This window comes from Papaver somniferum, chromosome 6 (genome assembly GCF_003573695.1).
Source record: "Papaver somniferum cultivar HN1 chromosome 6, ASM357369v1, whole genome shotgun sequence".
Taxonomy (NCBI): Eukaryota; Viridiplantae; Streptophyta; class Magnoliopsida; order Ranunculales; family Papaveraceae; genus Papaver; species Papaver somniferum.
This window is the reverse complement of record NC_039363.1, coordinates 104,748,024-104,769,150: the sequence shown is the minus strand read 5'-3', so window position 1 is coordinate 104,769,150 and position 21,127 is coordinate 104,748,024. Positions and strand designations below refer to the sequence as shown.

The window sequence follows — 21,127 nt, the reverse complement described above, 5'->3', positions numbered from 1 at the left end:
TGAGTTGACACCCTGGAAAAAGAAAAGAGTGCAACAACAGGCATCTAAATCTATTGACAAGAGAAGACGACATATCCTTCCCCATCACATCTCTGGTTAAATCAGGAGGTTGATTCCACCACCATTGCTCAGTGTTATTATTTGCTTCCCACTTAGCTAACTTATCTGCCACTGAATTTCCTTCTTCGGTTTCATTTCTATACTTCACAAAGAAAAAGAAAAGATGTACAAATACAATACTAGGTGAAAAGAAAGGACCAAACAGTCAGGAATCTAATAGTACGTTGTCATATCCAATATTTTATTTTATTTCACTTTATTGTCTAACTCTTGACACATTTTGGATTTTTCTGACTCACTCACTTACTCATCTCCCCCTTTAACTTCATCTATAAAATCCCTGCTCTGAGCTGCTTTCATCAGTAACAACTAACAACAACAAAACCAAGAAGAACCAAAGATGTTCAAGGAGTTACCAGATTGTTATTATGAAACCACGCCAAGTTTAATCTGTCCTGAAAACCCTACTCCAAAACACACACTCTATCTCTCCAACCTTGATGATCAAAAGTTCTTAAGGTTTTCCATCAAGTATCTTTATGTTTATAAGAAATCAATACCTGTAAATGATCTTAAGTCCTCACTTTCTAAAGTTCTTTCTTATTACTACCCATTAGCCGGTAGGTTAAGAATTAGTGAACAAAATGAAGATAAACTTGAAGTTGATTGTAATGGTGAAGGTGCTTTGTTTGCTGAAGCTTTCATGAGTATTACTGTTGATGAGTTCATGCAAGTTTCTAAATGGCCTAATATTTCCTGGAGGAAAAAACTCTTGTGCAGAGTTGATGCTCAGAGTTTCTTGGGCATTCCTCCTCTTGTCATTCAGGTCTACTCTCTCTGAATTCTCATCAAGTCATTTTTATTTTATTTTTTTTCCCAAATTAACTTGAATTTTCAAAATTTTGATTCCCTTTGATTTTGGGTCATTCTTTTATAGTTGTTTTTCCTTCTCCTACCTAGACAACACTGAATACAATGAATTAGTTCATTCGTTTAATCTAGTTGAAGTGGAATTTAATGGTGTAACATAATTCTATATTGCCATTTCCATACAATTTTAAATACTGATTTAATATTTTAATGATTAGACTTTATAATTTTTTATGAAAATGTAAAACGAATCAATTCTGCACACTGTTCTGTTGTTTTATACACTTTCATACGACTTACTAAAAATGGAAAGTTCTACTGAAATATCTTGATCACACATATGGACGGTACAGATGCTGCGTCCGTATAGCTACGGAAATGAGTGAAATTTTAATACGTTTTGTCCGTTGTGTAGGTAACGAATCTAAGCTGTGGAGGAATGATAATCTGCATCGCCATTAATCACTGTCTATGTGACGCAATTGGTACGTCTCAGTTTTTGCACGCTTGGGCCCACCTACAAACAAAACCGACCGCCGATCTCAGCGTAATCCCGTTCCACAGTCGGCACGTCTTAGAACCTCGAGATCCTCTACAAATAACCTTCTCTCATCCAGAATTTACAAATACTACCCCTGATGTAGATCTAAGTCTTACTCTTCAATCTCAACCGTTGGTTCCTTCTTGCTTAACTTTCACACCATCTCATATCCTACGTCTCAAGAGACTCTGTGTGCCTTCACTAAAATGCACTTCATTTGAAGCACTAGCTTCACATGTGTGGCGTTGTTGGATTAAAGCACTAAATCCAGAGTCATCACTTAGAATTAAACTCCTTTTCTCAGCTAATATTAGAAATTTCGTTGAGCCAAAATTGCCAAAAGGGTATTATGGTAATGGGTTTGTGTTAGGATGTGCTGAAACAACAGTTTCACAGTTGGTAAATTCTAATCTGCACCATGGAGTAAAATTAGTTCAAAATGCTAAAGCAGCATTAACTGATGATTATGTGAAGTCTATGGTTGATTTCTTAGAAGAAAATAGAGTAAAACCTGATCTTTCTTCAACACTTGTTATATCTCCATGGTCAAAATTGGGGTTAGAAGATTTGGATTTTGGTGAAGGTAAACCATTGCATATGGGGCCATTGGCTAGTGAGATTTACTGCTTGTTTTTACCAGTTGTTGGTGATTTACATGCTGTGAAAGTTCTTGTTTCCGTACCTGAGAAGATTATTGGCAAATTTGAACACTATATGATTAATGATTTATATGAAGAAGATGGTGTTGATTTGATGAAAGATGGTGTTGAACTGGAAGAGAAAGAACAGCTATAGTGCACTGTCAACAGAGTGCAAGTGTTCTGAAGAAAAAAAACTTTCGGAGGAAAAAGTTCAGTGGTTGTTGGTGTAGGTCCTATAGGCTTGTATTAGTTCGGGTAAGAGATTATTAGTACATCAACAACTGATGGACCCTCAATAACCAGGCACCCTTGTGAAAAAGCAGAGAGAAAGTAAGAAAGTTGTTTTGGTTGTCACCAAATGCACCAACTCTGCTGCATTTGGTTTGTATGACACTTTCAAGTATGATTTCAGTTTATATATTTATCGCGTTAATATGTTTAGTTTCAATCATGTAAGATGATATGGTGAATTGGTGACGGCATTGTGACATTTAGACATCATGCATCATGGTGGCAAGGTGACATTTTGACGTCCAGACTTGAAACCTTAAACCTTGAGATCGACCTCATTTTCACCGTAACTGGAGTCTGGACCAGAAGACTTCAATGGCAAAGGCAAATTACTCCTGAACCAATAGTTGTGAAAGACGCAAAGGTCTATAAATCTACTTTAGAGCTATGACACCAACAAACAGGACAAAATACATATGTACTGATCTTATGATGATCCCTGTGACTTGTGCAATCAGTGAGATAGGCTACAGTCTAACCTAAAACATATGAAAATCACAATCCACAAGAAGACAGTACTTAGTAAACACGCCTAGACAACATTATCTATCAGATCTTTTGAAAGTATATAAGGCAGTACTGAGTAAACAGACATTGGAATGGAATGTTTCTGTCCCTGAAATTAAATTTCAGGGAGAAACAAGATGGAATGTTATATCGTGGGTTTATTTCTTTCTTAACAAACTGCAGATAAACAACTAATGTCACTCATTCTACAGGTTTACATCATACTAATATATAAGAAATCTTAAAACCCGAAAAAGACAATATATATTGAATGACAATAAACAATAAGGCAGTGGAGATTATCCACCACAACTAATGATGGGAAATAACTGAATATCTTAGAAAAATAACACTAATAAGGACTTCTAACTTTTTCATGAATATATGCTCTCAGCTTTTCTGTAGTGTTGGGGTCACACTCATACACATGGAATGTCTAGACAACAAATTTTTCCCTTTCATCAACTTTTACTGTATATTTTTCGGCTTATATAAGTGTAGATAATGAAGAACTAGGTTACTGATAAGTTAGAATCATTAAACCAACTTGTTTGGAATTATTCCACTAATCAATTCTTTGATTGATCTCATTTCCTTGAAGAGCGTCATAATAACTTAATCAGAGTTTCAAATTCAGATAAGTTTACTCGAATTTTCTAATAAGTGCAGAACAACTAAAGGAATTCGATAGCTTACAATTGAATACTAAGTTGATTCCCAAAGATAGTTGAGAGATTTTTGTCCTTGTCTTTTAAATTCAACCACGCCTTAAAATAAAGGGGGTTTTCCTAATATGTTTTTGTGAAAAGATAGTGGATTAGTGGTTGTTAATGTCATATGATAACTAAGTAAATAAACTATGTGTCATGATTCGGTATCTAAAGTTGATCATTTTTCTATCATGAACATATATATATAGTCGATCAAGTGGAGACTGTACAAGAACTCAAAATAATCATCTCATGCTAAACACATTTTCAGTTATATTTGTCATCCATTCATCACAATAAAGCATTATAGCTTTCTGCCAAGAAAGATTTCTTATTTGCTTTTCATCCCTAAGTATATCTTATCTTCCCTTATTAATTTTTAATACTTTAAGATCTATTTCACATGAAAACCTTCCACTAATTAGCACACCTGTACTTACACTACAGTTGGTTGTCTAGTTCTGCTTCAACTAAGTTCTACATTGAACCTGAATCCTGATTTAGCACCTAGGGACAACTTCATACACTGGAAACACCAAAAAAAATTCTAAAGAACCCTCTCGAATCCTCTATATATCTAAAACCAATCTGATTCTGTAATATAAGTTCACACCCTGACTACTTTGCCTACTTGGTTTTTCTCTATTTCCACCTGACAGAATCACAATCATCCATTTCAGATCAAATGACCGGCAGTTCCAAGGTGTGGGACTAGAAGAAAAAGAGCTGATGGCTTATGGGAGATGAGTCACCAACATATCTTTGCAGCCTTGTCATTATAAAAAAAATAAAGCACTATAGTATGCATTTGAGTGCAAAGCTGCAGTAATCATATGTAAGATAAAAATCAAACCTGCAAAGGTGCTAACTCAACGGGACCATTGAAGCTTTCGAAGTCCTTGATGTCCCAATCGCTGCATATTATAATTTACCTTTTACAAGATATAGTAATATTTATACGAGAACTTGACATGTCGATCATTAACCATCATAAGCATATTAAGATAATGAAGAAAATTCCCAACTTTAACTAGAACTCAAAAATCATTGGTAAAAGTTGAAACATGGAATGCAACCTAATTCTTGATTATTGACACCCAGATGAGTTGGCTTTCGTCAGTCTTCACAACCAATTCAGTGCAGATGGTAACATGTGGACTGCTCAGGCTTCCAATTTTAATGTTAACTACCAAGAGAAATCCTGTAGGTATAGAGAAGTATACTGCAGACCATTTTCACTGCCAAGTTAAAGATATTAAAAACGCTGCTAGGCACTTGTGTAGAGTTGTACATATTTGAAGGTAACTTAAGACTATTAAAGCATCTTGATAAACTGAATCAAAGTTGGAAATACCGAATAGAAACTGTTGCCCTGAGTCCAAAAATGTTAAGACATCGAAAACCAAAATTCCTAACGCACTAAATTACTCCAGCATATCTTGTATCGAATCAATGTATTCTTGCAGATACAAAGGTGCTTAGAGTTAAATGAGAAATCCCATTATGATAGAGACAGGGTACAATAGTGTTCTCTATAAGATTCCTTTAAGAGTTCGGCGGATAGTCAAAACTGGTATTTCACTCACTACAAGTATGAAGTTACAATAAGGAAATGAAACAGGCTACCTTCCTCACTACTCACTGCCAAATTCATCTGATTGGAGAAGGCCAAATACTAGTAATAGAGGAGATCAGGGATGATATAATGATGAGATGGTAATAATATGTTTATCGAGGTCTCAGATCCCGCTGAAAAAACACAAAAAGAAAGAAAAGCTATCAGTTACAAGGGAGAAGGGGCATGAAAAATGTATTATTATAACGAGGGAACTCCAACAAACTAGATGTTTTTTTTCTTTTGCATACCCAAATTCTTCTCACACGTTTACTGCGGTCAACAACATAATAAAGTAATTGGGGAAAAGGTATAAAATCTTACTCTTGGTCGATCGCCTACATCTGTCCGTCTACTAGCAGTATCTGGCTGAGGTATCATCTGCGGACTATCATGCTTGTAGAAAGCTTGCAGGGCTCTTACAAAGAATGGACGCACAATATTCACTTCCATTGCAGATAGATTTTTTAGCTGCAATTGCAGATGAATAATTAGAGTATAGGGAAATAGATATAATGTGAATTTAACATAACTGGTTTTTACTTATTAGATACCAACGTCAGAGAGGTAATTAGTTATGCACATTGTAGGCTAGAAATGTACTTGAGAATGCTATAAGTACTAACTCAGGGAAATTGCAATACCTTGACTGCATGTGTACGAGAACCAATTGTCTCGAATCCAGACTCTACTTTATGAAACCTTACATCCCTAATGTCCTCAACCAGAGTTCTTACCTGTGAGGATGCTCAATATCAAACAAAAACTTCTGGAAAGCAAGACATGGTAAGAAATCAGGCTAAACTTTTGCTACAATTACCATGTGTACATCTGGGATATCATCACGAGCACTGTGGGGAAAATAAATAAATAACTGGCGTCAAACCGACATGGATTAAATACAAAAGCAATACCAAGTATATAAAAGAAAATTCACTGCATACTGGTCAAAAAGAAGCCTCGAGATTTCCACATAATGAAAGGGGAGCGGCTGAAATTCTCTTCGGGAATCACGTTCTGCTTCCAAAACTTGAGTCAGATGTTCTGCACCATGAAGCAGAAACGACAGAGGAATCATACAAGGTTGGCAGCTAATTGCTATATAGGTTGTTGAGCTATCAAGCCCATTATATATTTTAGACTGTTTTTTTCCTTCTTCTTTCATTAGGACAAATGAAATTTCAGGATTCCCAATTCATCCAATCACAAGAGGAAAAGCATATGACATTCTATTTATGAATAAGTAGATGGGCAAACAATGCACAGGCGGTCTAAGATGTCACAGCCTAATTTACAAAGTTGTAAAAAATTAAAAAAATCTCTAATGAGCACCACAGTAGCAATTTCAAATGCCATTAAGATGGTATAAAGAAAGGTTGCATATGGTTCGAATCTTTTACTCGATGTCCCTCTCTTCATGGACGAGTTGGAAGTCAAAAAAAAAAGCAAATGATGACTAACCGCGCCCAATAATAAATCTAGTAAGTTTTTGAACTACCAAAATTCCGAATACTTAAGCAAATTATATAGAATATAGCAAGTATGGATGTAGTTTAAAAACTCATTAAACAGCAAACTGATAACCTCCAATTCCACATTTCCCTAGCATATTGGGAGGAATGAAGTGTAAGATAATAATAGCTGTAGCGTGCTTTTATAGCAACTGCACACTATTAGATATGTTGTTTAATGTAGTCACCAAAAGATAAAGAAAAGGAATATATATGCTAAAAAACTTGCAGCATGTTTTCATGGGAAACGGCATCGGCTTCCGGCTTATTGGAAATTCTCTGACACTAAACAACTCAGAAAAATATTTCTGTCAGCTATCAATGGTTCCTAACTTCCCTAGAGCGCTCCATCGTGCCAAATGAAAAACTATACCTACACCACATATAGTTTATGAATCTATATAAGAGGTTAACCATTCCAAACATGATAATACTTGAGATGTCAAGATACTCAGTGTCAATACCATGTGATGTAAACAGTAAAGTAAACTAGAACCCATTCTATACTTCTCTCCTTTATAGAGCTCGATAGGAAAAGAACCCAAATAATCAAGTATTAATGGATTTAAGACTCCAGAACAAGCATCACTAACAACACTTCCCCCTGATTTATGTATAATGCCTTCTATTTCACTTATTTTGCAACAAAAAATAAAATAAAAAAATCATCTGAAGTAACAACAAACCATATAAATGCTTTCATTTAACATCCCTTTTTCCACATTTAATATGTCCGATTTATAAAATTCTCAGGACAAATAAAACTCACCAAGCGACATCCAATTTGGTGGCCGAATCGCGCATTTTCCCCTCTTTTTTAAAGCCATAGCCAGCCAAATTGGTACTTCAGTCGGAATATGCGGGGAAAAAGGACCAAAATCACCCTATAATTGAACATTTTAAACATCAATTGATCCATCTTCAATAAGAAATCAATTATAAACACGATTAAATACATAAGCATAGATTTATTACACAAATAAAATTCAGAGAATCCATGGTCATGTTAGGAATAATCTCCACCAATTCATCTTCAGCGAGAAATTCCACCTGCAAAATTTAAGATCGACAAAAAAAAATTCATGAAATGTCCATAAAGAAAAATACATAGAAACAAGATCGATAGATGAGAACTGTTTAGCCATTTCTTTGATTTGGGAAAGGTAGGAGACAAGCAGAAACCTCAGCAGCAGAGAAGATTGATAGATGAGGGTCGGATTGTCCAGCCATTTCTTTGATTTGACGAATCTAGGGTTTACAACTTCACTCTAACTTATATTATCGCGGCAGATCGCAGTTGTGGCGGGAAATCGCATTTGAACTTCATTCCCGCTTTCTACGATTCTATTATGGTGAAAGGTTAGTTACTCGGCCCATAGTGTCTGCAAACCCTAGTGGACTCTCCTCCTCAATGGTGATGGAAAACCAGAAAAGGAAACCTAGGGGTGTGTTTGGGTCTATTCTAAAAGATGGTTGGCAAACCTCACGTGGTAAAGAAAACCACTTCCAAGAGTGTGATGGTCCCGAACGATGTGGAGTAAAAAAAAATCCTTTTTTAATTACTAGGACGTTTTGAATACGGAGTAATTTTCTCCGGAAACAAAAGTATTTTGCTTTACGAAAAATTAACTTTTTTGTTTCTAAAAATCATTCTGAAATCGTGTACACGAACCAATTTCTACCTTTTTTGTTTTCTGAAATCAAAAAATAATTTCTTGATGTGTATCCAAATATCCGAGTTGGACCATGACCACCGCATTATGTTGATGTTAGTTTTGAATTGAGTATCCGGACCAACGAAACCAGACATTAGTTTTCTTATTATTACTAGGTATCAAACCTAAGATTCCTAGCCACCAAACCCACATATGAAAGTTGTAGCTGACTGGTTGTTCCCAAGCTCCATAACTATTCTTTTTTTGTTTGTTTGTCTAATTACTAGCTATGCATGATTAGTTATGTGTATAATCATTATCTGAATTTTGTACTTGGCTATAAGCATTTATATTCTTTTATAACTTTTTCATAATTTAGTTTCTTCCCAGCTAGGTGTTTTGTGCATAATTCTAGACTTAATTATTTGTAAGCTTGTGAGTTAAGAATATTCATGAATTAGTTTTGATCAGTAAGAGCAGTTCCTATGGTAATGTTCAAACTCAAAATTTTGTTGAGCCACGTGATGGTCAAACGGGTTTCTCCACTATGGTAAAGCAGGGTAAAATGAACAGATTTGGTTTTCTAGGGCCCCACTAATATTTCTTTTTAATATAAATGTTTTGTAGGATAAAGATGAAAAATAAAATATAATATTTAAGTGAGATAAAATAGGATAAAGTGAGATAAAATAAGATTAAAAAGTAGTAAAATAATCAGGAATTGTACTTGGCGTTAAACCAAGAGACGCGGGCGTCAATGAGAAAATCGTTGGCATTTTTGGCATGGTCGCGTGTTCGTAGCAAGATCGCCCGTCCTTACCATAGACGCGCGCTGGATCTTCCGACTCAATGTTCAAAGCATCAGATTTGTTGATTTGAACATCCATTTTTCATGTTTGTTCATTCCATAGTGGGAGCAAAATGAACAAACTCCAAATTTGTTCATTCCATAGGAACTGCTCTAAGAAGACAAAATTAGAGGAGACATGAACATTCATGAATTAGTTTTGATTAGTAAGAAGACAAAATCATAGATAGATTTCATGAACTAGGGATTTTATTTTCTCAATCTTAGACAATGGCAACTCAAATCATGAGCAGTTTAGCGACATGTATCTTATTGAGTTATTTCTAATTTAAACAATCTATAAAAACAATCTTGTTGTTAACTTATGTTTCCTTGTTCCTTATATTATCTTCTTACCATTAATACATATTTGTTGTGGATTTCGTCGTCTTTCCTTCTTGTCTTTCAAACTTCAACTGTACATTAACAGGGTTTCCTAGGTTTGCTGCTGCGGAAACCCTACTTGCGTGGCATATTGGCATTTTAGAAGCATTTTGCTTGCTTCTTTTTATCATGCTCGTAGACAAGTTTTTCTTCCTTTTGAACGTATCTTGGGACATGCTTGAAAATTGATTCACTAGAACAATGACTTCTGCATTACATATATTGTTAGACCCACAAGTATAGAGATGATGAGAGGTTGCTTCATGATGAAGATGGTTAATTTCTTTTAAGATTTTTATACGCAGAGTTTGTGCAGTTATTAGAAACTTGTAATACTTTTTGACTATGTTGTTTCTAGTATTCTGGATTGTTTGTTACTTTATTTTCATTTTAATCGTTGTGGTTAACTTAGCATGTATTGCAGAAACTTTGTCAGTGATATTGTGATTTTTAGAATGACCTCTTTGAATATGGCATCTCAAACTAGATCTAGTTCTTTAAGGATACAAAAACGCAATTGGTTTTTTTTTTTGTTTGTTTTCTTTACTTTATTTCATTTACTAGTTAAATTGCGATGCTCCTGCCGTTTGAATCGATGAATGCACGTTTTAGAATTTATGTGATTCTTGTAATCGGAGCGTTAACATCTATAATACAAAACAGAATGGATTTTTGAGTTTGGAAGGTCAGATAATATTTTGAGAGACAAACGTTGCATCCGACCATCCCAGCGAAAGACATCTGATGATCGTCGTTTCTGTAGCCTTTCTCATTATGAATCCAAATTTGTTTATCTTTAATTATTGCATCACCTCTTAACTCAAGATATTCAAAGAAACATTAAATGAAATCATAATATCTCATATATGCATTAATTGGACTTAGTGGTGGCATGATGAACCTAATGGGAAATGAGATTTTGTTTTTTTATTCATAACCCATAAGTAAGATATGCATATACACTATTACTTAAGTGATTTTGTGTTCTTTTTTTGGATTATATAAATGAATAATTTTACAATGTATTTATAGACATGATTTTCTCTTAAAACAGGTATATTAATTAAATACCCTTAGATTTGGAACCCTTCAAAAATACCCCTATCACATTATAAATACACCCTCCTCTTATATATAAACTTTATCCATTTAGAAATAAATTATTTTAGTAATCTATTCCACATGATATTTTTCTTTATTTTAAAAAACAATAATTTTCTATCTCGATCACTCCACCGCCTCAAACTCCACCGACATCAATTCACCACCACCACCACTCCACAACCGTCACCACCGCCACCACCACTTCACAACCATCACCAACATTCCACCATTACAACTCCACCACTCATCGTCACCTCCGCAACTACCGCCACCTCCATCGAGACCACCATCGCATCCAAATCCACCACCGTAGCCGCCAAGTTGATAACAAAATTGAAAATTTAGAAATAAGTTAGGTCCAGATTTTTGTATCAACAACCGAAGTTGATCCAGATTTTTGTATCAACAACCGAAGTTGACACCAGATTTTGATGTCAACAACCGAAGTTGATATCATATCTGTTGTCAACAACCCAAGTTGTTACCAAAATTTAAAACTCGGAAATTAGTTAGGTTAAGATTACGTGTCAACAACCCAAGTTGGCACCAAAATCTGGTGTCAACAACAAAAGTTGATCCCAAAATCTGCTGGCACCACCACCTCCACCGCCGGCATCACCACCAACACCACCAGCATGTGAGATAATAAATAAAATTATTTTCATCTAAGTTTTTATTAATATTGAAAAGGTAATTATATGATTCAAAATTAAATGAATTATATTTTAGAAGACGAAGGGTATAATTATTGATGGATAAGGGTATTTGTGAAATCCATGAAAAAGAGGGGTATTAATAAAATTTCCACTAAAACAAAATAGAAAACTATCTTGCAAAGGAACGTGATTTAAAGTCCGGAAAAAAAAATTTACACCAGTCATATATCATTTTAAAACAGTGTCGTTACGGCACGAGGTATCTCTAGATATTTATTAGAACTCCCTGTTAACCTCATGCCGTGCCGTAATGGCACAGGTTATTTCTTGTCCATTTACACAACAAAAATAAAATTTGAAAAGAAGCAATCAAAATATCCATATAAGAACAAGCTTAATTTACTTATTATTTTTGCATTTAAATTGTAAGAAGGACTTGAAAAAAAAATTCTCTCCTTTATTGTTGGATTTACCGTCTTCAATAGAAACTAATCCAAAAATAAACAAAAAAATTTATTTTTATTTTATTTTTTGTGATATGGGTTTGTAAAAGCAGCCAGCCGAACATGGAACAAAATGTTACTAGAAAAATAAACTCTACGGAAACAAACAAAAAAACTAACTAATGGAATCTTGTACTTCTTCCGGTTGCAATCCAGAAGAGATGCAAGAAGGGGTTTGGGGAGATATCCGCTGATTATGGACATTGTGCCTGACAACATAAACATCGAGCAAATGAGTCACTTCATTGGCTTCTCACGAAATAAAGTTGAACTCGACTTGGTTGAAAGAAATTGCCTTTTGAAGAATCTAATCAATAAAACTACGAATTATCCATGGGGTTCTTCTCGGGTTACCTTTAATTGCCTGGACTACTTTTTGAGCATCTCCTTCTATGATTACGTTGGTATAATACATATCCAACGCGAGAGAGTTGCCATCAAATAACCTAAAGCTTCAACATTCAATGAACTATAAGTATGACCTAGAGCAAATAGTGTCATTAAGAATTTTCTTTGGTGATTTCTAGCTACCACTGCGTAAGCAGCACCTTCACTTTTCCAAGCAGCATCACGTATATCTTGACAGTAGAAAGAGGAGAGGGACTCCATTGTTGATCTCTGGTGGTTGGTGCCATAACTTGAGTAGATGTAGTATGATAACCATATTTTCCTCATCTTGGTAAATATACATGTTGAACCAATACAAAGCATGAGCAATAACGACATACAAAGCATGAGCAATAACGACATACAAATCATGAGCAATAACGACATAGATATCAATTTCTTGTTCTCAAATGCTAACTGATTTCTAGTCTCCAAATGGCCCAAAACATGCAGTCACCTAAATCGAAAGAGTAATAATCATTATTATTCGACAGCCAAAACGACATCAAATTTGCAACACAGGTGTTACGTGGATCCTGCAATCTCAAACTGAGGGGGTTGGCAAAAAAAATAGTCTGAGTCAGCTGACACTATACAAGCAAGTGATTAGTAGACTCCTCCGCTCTACAAAATCTCATATATTCAGTAGGGATACCCTCCACCACTCTTCCAATTTTCTTTAACACCCTATCCCATCGTGCAATACTCTCCAATCAAAATCTTGGATTCTAGGAGCAAGATTTTTAGCTTCCCAAAAAAATTTCCAAGGAAAGGAAGAGTCATTAAGGGAAGATGATTTACCTGAGTTAGAAGACAACATATTTTGAAATGATTGAGATGTGAAATCCCCATGACTAGTTTGCATCTATATAGTCTTGTCTTCCTTACCAGTGTTAATGAAGATTTGTAAAATCTGATCAGCTACAACTGGCTCAAACACCTGCCAGACCAAACTGACATCCCACGAAGCATTGTCATATTTAAATAACTCTTTGACATATTGGATTTAATGTAGATGATGATTCGATGATGTTATTGGAAAGAACCCTGGTATGGTTGGGATCCAGGGATCAGTCTAAATCCTTAAGTTATCCCCACCAATGGAAACAAAGTGCTAACATGTGCATTCAATATTGCTAACATTCTTGTAGTGCTAACATGTTCATTTTGTCTGTACCAAAGTGTAAAACCTCATTGCACGTGTGAAACATAATTGCTTTCACCAAGACACATATTTCTGGTTATCAAAGGAAAAAAGAAAACACTTGTCATGAAACCCCAACTCTGTCTTCTTCCCCACCTGGTCATACTCTGTTATCTTTTTTTCCTATTTCAATGTTATCTTTTTGTTTCTCTCTCTCGAGACAATATTTAGAACAACTAATACCGAAATATTTGAAGAACCAAAAGCATCAAATTAGTGGAACACATTTGTATGACTCGATCGATTGAATGAAGTGTTTGAAGATTGAGACAACAATGATAGCAGCAACTGGGTTGATGAATATGGTGTAACTTACTACTCTGCTCGAGGAGATGAAGGCTTTGAAAAGATTTAAAATCGGCATGTGTTGTTTTGTTTTACCTGCTTCACTCACACTAACACCATTACCACTAATTGGGTACCCAGCTCAATGAAAGCATGAATGACATGTATCGAATTCAAGTAATCGATTGATATAAGTGAATCAATTTGTTGATTTTCAGAAAGAATTAAAAAAATTATTTTTTCGAATTTGAAATAAGTTGAAATTGAGGTTGATCAAATTTGTTGAAATTTGATTTGCTGGAAAAAATATTGTTGAAATTTGCGAATTGCAAAATAGGTGAATTTAATCGTTGGTAAGATCATGACGTTTGGGAGGATTCAATATGAAGTCTTAATAATTGTTTTCACCCTTTCATTATTTTCAAATTTACACGGTTACGGTGGTGGTGCTACTGGTTATGGAGCGGGATTGGTGAATGATTCGATGACGAATTGAAAAAAAATGAATTTTTAATTTTAACTTTAATGAAAGTTAGCAGCAGTGCTGATTACGGCGGTGGTGCTGGTTACAATGTTGGTGATGATGGCGCTGGTTAGCGTGGTGGTGATGGTTGTAATATGTTGAAGGTGAAGGTGTTCAGGGAAAAAGTGGAGAGCGATAGAGAAAACAAAGATCCAAATTAAGTGTTTTTCAATAAGTTTGTCAAGTTACAGTGTTACCCTTTGTTGCATTATTGTGATAGGAAAATAAGCGAGGATAGTTTACTAATTAAGGGTGTCCATGGTAGAATAGGTCTTTCTTTATGTAAGATGAGTAAAATTTAATAGAGTGTTTGGATAGAAGTTATTTTTTCGATTTAATTAAGTTGAAAGTTAAAAGTCAGTCTAGCAATATGATTTTTAAAATAATTTTTAGAAATAAATATTTTAACTTTTAACGAAGTAATAAGAATTTATTCCGAATTTCTAGGACTGATTTAATTTATGAAATTGGATGCGTTCTAAATTGGGTCGATTGATAAGTGCTTAATTTACATGTTTAGAATGTCAATTCCATACTTGTTTTAGCTATAATTCTTTCATATTACTTGTTATTATGATTATTTTCTAGTTTATGTGTCAAATCAAGTGAATCATCCTAAGAAGAGTGAAAAGGGATACAAAAGATCTATAAAGTGAATTTCTCAAAGATCCAAGTGTCTAAAGCCGAAATAAGTGGAAGAAGTGCGACGAAAAGGAGCAACGAAGGTAGAAAACATAAGAAGGACTAGAATACCAAGTTCAACTCATCCAAATTCAGGATTTCTTATCACCATCTTGAATAGAATTCAATTATGAAGAGAACGGCGAAAGAATGAGGTCATTCCAAGTTCGTACGAAGAAGTTACGGCTAAAACAGTCGAGACGTAAAACTACAATCTACATCACAACTTTCGGCATTGCTTTAGCAATACCGAAAGTGGCCATATTTCAGGCAGAGAAGGTGTATTTTTTAGCAAAAATTTCGGTATTGATTTGGGGAACTCGACAATGCAGACTGAGACAAACCTATGGGGTCCCTTTTGACGTATTTTGACTTCCAAATCAAGGAAACTTGATCCCAATGGGTTTCCTAACCCTAGAAGAGAGGAGACTTGAAGGAAAAACATTGAAGGGTATAAAAGAAGACATACAACGCCAAAACAAAGAGATCTATACATATCTCTGCATCTCATATCACATATTCTACATCAAAACCTAGGGTTTACCCCTTTAGGGGGAACCCATTCTTTTACAATTATGTGTAACTAAACTTTGTTGGTTAAGGATGAATTCAATGTTCTAGCGTGAAGATCTATTATTATACAAGTTTGTTCGGAGTTTTAATCATCTTATCGTTTGTCTTTACCATATTTAATGTTTGTGAGTGATTATTGAATTGATTTGGAGTGCACGCTAAATTGATATACTAATTGTTCTATTGCTAGTATTGGGTTAGGAAATAAGTAATCGTCGAATAATTCATACACAAGTAGAAATCGCGAGACCTTGGAGAGGAATTCTGTGGAGCAATTGCGAGTGAAGATAACACCAGCAAGTGGACCTTGAGCTAAAAGTTTAACTACTGGAACCACCCTAATTCACAAAGCCTAAAGAGTTCGATTGGATTACACCTTGAGTGAGCTACTACGTGGTGGTTCAGTTGGATAGAATCTGATATTGGAGAGATTCCGTATCCGTGGTAAAAGGAGTTTTGGGGATAGCACTGAGCTAGCTGCTATTCTACGTCTGGTGATGAATGGTTCTAACGAAGATTGATAAGTATACTAATCCAGTTATCGCTTGGTAATGGCGAAGGATTCCTTGATCATTTATTTTCTTTATTTGTTTCATTACTTTAATTCAACAATCCCCCTTTTTATTTTATTATTTTGCTGAACTAAATAACCTATCAATTACACAGCTCTCTGTGGGAATGATCTCTTACTACCGCTATATTACCAGTTAATTAGTGGGAAATATCTTGATTAATTTTTTGTGGTTACGACACACATCAAATTTTGGCGCCGTTGTCGGGGAGCGGTTGTTAATTGATTTGTTATTTGTTTAGCTTGTTTTTATTTTTATTTTTGTTTTGTGTTTCTCTATCTTGTGAGTCGTCATGTTTCCTTACGGAAATAACATGTAAGGAGCACAAGACCAATCAACATATAATAGTGGTAATCAATATGGTTTTCAGTCTCATTCATATAACAACTACCAACCATTCCCTAAGGAACCTTGTGGATAATTTCATACATATCAACAACCTTATGATGGGTATTTAAGTGAGCAATCACATGGATGGGAGGATAGTTATACTTCTGATCAGTTGTTTTCTAGTAATGTGCAGATGACAAAGAGTGTGGAAAGACCTACTCCTCTTTAGCATGTTCTTTCGTCATTTATGTCAAAACAAGAGATACAGTCTGAAATTCCATCGTGAATAATGGCGGAAAACGTATTAATATCAGAAAACTTTCTAAGCAATATGATCAGTTAGAAGAAGCTGGAGCATCAGAAAAACTCTTGAAGAAATTAACAAGGTAATACGAGCGGAACTTCAACGTCATTGGGATATTGAAGATTATGAGGTTTACGAAGACTCGGATGAAGACGAACAACCTTTGGAAACACCTTGCAATAATGGTAACGTTATTTAAACTCCGGATCATTATAACGATCACTCGCCTATTCAAAAGGAGGAGGATGAATATGACATAACCGTTGTTATAAATGGTGTAACTTACTCAAGCGAAGATTTTAGGAGTTGCACTGAAGAATTTTTTTTTGAAGAGGACTCTGATAACGAAAGTGTTGAAGAGATTGGGATTAAGAAAGAAACCAAATTGGTTAAGGTCGTGGTAGACCCAATTGAGTTTTCCAAGGATTATGATGATGCTGAGATTATGATTGAAGCAGACGAAGAATGGCTAAATAGTTTGATAGAGGACCACGATACAAATGGGGTAAATAATTCATTGCAATTCTTTAAGAATGAAGATCCTGTAATACAAGAGATTGTGGAAGGTTTGTCTAATCCTTTACATATTTCTGAATCTTTTGATTTACATCACTTAGGATTGGAGTTGTGTGCTTCCAATGTTTTAAAGGATTATTTTGCTTCTAAGTATCAACCACTTGATGTGTTTGATTCTAGTAATGTGCAGGTTCACCAAGCGGAAGAACCTTTTGAAGTTCCCGAATTATATGTTCTTTATCCACTTCCGAGTGTAGAAAGGACTAAGTGCGGGGGAAACTTCAATAAAATCGTAGCTTCAATATTATGTTTTGCGCTAATGTTTTTGTGAAGCTTTTGTTAGAATTGCAAGTTGTTTTCTGGGCAGATTACCAGATTTTTAGATTGTCGGTGTACGGACGATAACAACACGGTCGGGCTGAGGACGTTAAACTAAGCGCTGAATGGGAGGCAACCCATAGGTTTTGTATTTTCTATCATTTTTGTTTTTAGTCTTCTTATTTTGCATATCATATTAGGATTTCTCACCTTGATTTTACTTAGGACGAGTCAATTACATTGAGTACAATGTAAAGTTTAAGTGTGTGGGTGGGTGGGGTGGGGTGGGGGTGGGGTGGGGGGGGGGGGGGTTGGATATTTTGCATATAGAGTTTTTTCAAAAAATTTGCATAAAACCTCTAACTTGTAGAGATTTTAGAGTCACTAGCATATTTCTAGGTATGTTTACATAGATAATTCTGACCGACATAACTGAACATGGAAGTGTTAGGGAACTACGTTCGGATTTATTGCTTGTTAGAGTGTTAAATAATGGATTTAATCATGCCGGTGATGCAAATGAGGAGCAGGGAGAAATGCATTATTAGAGTTTCTGATCAATCATTAGTGGAGACTACTTATTTTCATATCAACTGAGGCAGCAGACCAGATTTCTTTGTATATGACTAAAGATATTTCTTTTGAGTGTGTGTCACCGTACGTTAATTCCGGGTAGAATGGTGAGCTACCCAACCTCCCACCAATAGAAGCACTACTCTTTGATCTCTTGAGTGCTAATTTTGTCAATCATGAGGGTGGCGTCTATAGATGAAAGCCTCCTTCTTGTAGTTTGATTTTCAGTTAGCACCATTCTCTCTCTCTCTCTCTCTCGCCAACAACAGGTCCATAGAAACACCATCATCATCAACAAGTGGAGCGACATCAAAATCTACAAGGAAAGTTGAAGACGTTTGAGGTTTACAAGCAACAATTCAAGGAAGAGCGACATTTCATATCCAAGTAAAGCAACATAGACATGAGCATATTTTTATATACATGTTGAAGACTTACACATAAGGAGCGGAAATCTATATCCAAGTATGAAGACTTATTTACAAGAACGAAAAAATCAAAAGATGAGAGTTATTGAAGTTTATGATATGAGACAATATAAGTTGTGAAGAATCAAGCGGTAATGTACTTCACCAATGGCCATTTTCATTGTTATTTTTTTGTATTATTTTTTTTGTTTCACCAAAAAAAAAAAAAACCTAAAAAGAAAGAGACGAGAAAAATTTGTTATTTTGTTTTTATTTATTTAATAAAGCCGTGGGGAAGGAAGAAAAATCTATAAGGAAGTTTCAAGCAACAAGGAATAGAGGAAAAGAGTTACAAATTGTCGAAGTTCTAAGAAATTCAAGAGTTTATCATCAACAGTTGAAGACCGAAGACGAAGACCAAGAAAATGAAAAAGACAAGTTGAAGACTACGTTTCTATTGGATGTTGTGAGAGTGGTGCTTTCATATTGCAATCGGATGTGAAGGTGGTAAGTACTCTCATCCTCGCAATAATGGTTGATTTCCTTTCTTAGATATCATCAGAAAAAAGTCTTTTATTTCCCACGATCTTGTGAGGGCTCTAGAAATAATTATGAAGGTTTCCTTCCCACCATTCAACCTGTGTAGGATTTCTCTCTTTATTCCTACCTGCACACATGTGAGACCCATAAAAAAGTCGTCTTATTGAGTGCAATTATCATAAAATCCTTTTAAGTGAGGCAGAAGTCGGAGCGAAATTCTTATTGATCGCTCTCAAACACGCATTCTCTCATTATGGTGTGGTTATTTCTCACTCAACATTTAAGAATGAGAATATGTTCTTTGGTATTTCTAATTAACTTCTTATTACTAGCATGCAGAAATTCTAGGTCCTCATAGCTCTTTGGATGCTTGGGAAGCTGAAATGCTTTGAAGTTGGAGTAGGTTTTGCGGGTATATCTCTCGTAAGCGCTCACGAGACTATAACTCGTCCACTAGGGACACCTAGGGGTTTAAAGGCATGTTGCATTTGCTAAGTGTAATCATATCCTCGACGACATGGAGTTGTTGTATTTTAGGTAGTTTGCTTGAGGACTAAAAAAAGCTAAGTGTGGGGGAATTTGATAAGTGCTTAATTTACATGTTTAGAATGTCAATTCCATATTTGTTTTAGCTATAATTCTTGCATATTACTTGTTATTATGATTATTTTCTAGTTTACGTGTCAAATCAGGTGAATCATCCTAAGAAAAGTGAAAAGGGCTACAAAAGAGATATAAAGTAAAGTTCTCAAAGATCCAAGTGTCTAAAGCCGAAAGAAGTGGAAGAAGTGCGACGTAAATGAGCAAAGAAGGTCGAAAACATAAGAATAACTATAAGACCAAGTTCAACTCATCCAAATTTAGGATTTCTTATCACCATCTTGAAGAGAATTCAATTATGAAGAGAACGGCGAAATAATGAGGTCATTCCGAGTTCGTTCGAAGAAGTTAAGGCCAAAAAAGTCGAGATGTAAACCTGCAATCTACATCACAACTTTAGGCATTTCTTTTGCATTACCGAAAGTGGCCATATTTCAGGAGAGAAGGTGTATTTTTTTAGCACAACTTTCGGTATTGATTTTGGGAACTCGACAATGTCGTCTGAGACAAACCTATGGGGTACCTTTTGACTTCCAAATCAAGGAAACTTGATCCCAATGGGTTTCCTAACCCTAGAAGAGAGGAGACTTGAAGGAAAATCATTGAAGGCTATAAAAGAAGACATACAAGGCCAAAACAAAGAGATCTCTACATACCTCTGCATCTCATATCGCATCTTCTACATCAAAACCTAGGGTTTACCCCTTTAGGGGGAACCCATTCTTTTACAATTATGTGTAGCTAAACTTTGTTAGTTAAGGATGAATTCAATGTTCTAGCGTGAAGCTCTATTATTATACAAGTTTGTTCGGAGTTTTAATCATCTTATCGTTTGTTTTTACCATATTTAATGTTTGTGAGTGATTATTGGATTGACTTGGAGTGCACGCTAGATTGATATACTAATTGTTCTATTGCTAGTATTGGGTTAGGAGATAAGTAATCGTCGAACAATTCATACACAAGTAGAAATCGCGAGACCTTGAAGAGGGATTCTGTGGAGCAATTGCGAGTGAAGATAACACCAGCAAGTGGACCTTGATCTAAGAGTTTAACTACTGGTATCAACCTAATTCACAAAGCCTAAAGCGTTTGATTGGATTACACCTTGAGTGAGCTACTACTTGGTGGTTCAGTTGGATAGAATCTGATATTGAAGAGCTTCCGTATCCGTGGTAAAAGGAGTTTTGGGGATAGCACTGAGCTAGCTGCTATTCTACGGTTGGTGATGAATGGTTCTAACGAAGATAGATAAGTATACTAATCCAGTTATTGCTTGGTAATGGCGAAGGATTCCTTGATCATCTATTTTCTTTATTTGTTTCATTACTTTAATTCAACAATCCCCCTTTTTCTTTTATTATTTTTCTGAACTAAATAACCTATCAATTACACAGCTCTCTGTGGGAACGATCTCTT

The 21,127-nt window shown here is 35.3% G+C and overlaps 2 protein-coding genes across 2 annotated transcripts; one reads left to right on the top strand and one right to left on the bottom strand.

The window, feature by feature from the left end:
• The first annotated feature begins 402 nt into the window (after positions 1–402).
• Positions 403–2,553, top strand: LOC113288692 (fatty alcohol:caffeoyl-CoA acyltransferase-like). Its single transcript, XM_026537811.1, has 2 exons — positions 403–886; positions 1,346–2,553. The coding sequence occupies exons 1-2, from the start codon at positions 461–463 to the stop codon at positions 2,264–2,266; spliced, it is 1,347 nt and encodes a 448-aa protein (XP_026393596.1). The 5' UTR covers positions 403–460; the 3' UTR covers positions 2,267–2,553.
• Positions 2,554–5,057: 2,504 nt separating this feature from the next.
• LOC113288691 (DNA replication complex GINS protein PSF2-like) lies at positions 5,058–8,196 on the bottom strand. Its single transcript, XM_026537809.1, has 8 exons — positions 7,929–8,196; positions 7,722–7,796; positions 7,516–7,630; positions 6,180–6,279; positions 6,056–6,086; positions 5,880–5,972; positions 5,560–5,706; positions 5,058–5,369 (listed from the first exon to the last, which is right to left on the bottom strand). Exons 1-8 carry the CDS (start codon positions 7,974–7,976, stop codon positions 5,349–5,351), a joined length of 630 nt encoding a protein of 209 aa, XP_026393594.1. The 5' UTR covers positions 7,977–8,196; the 3' UTR covers positions 5,058–5,348.
• Positions 8,197–21,127: the final 12,931 nt, after the last annotated feature.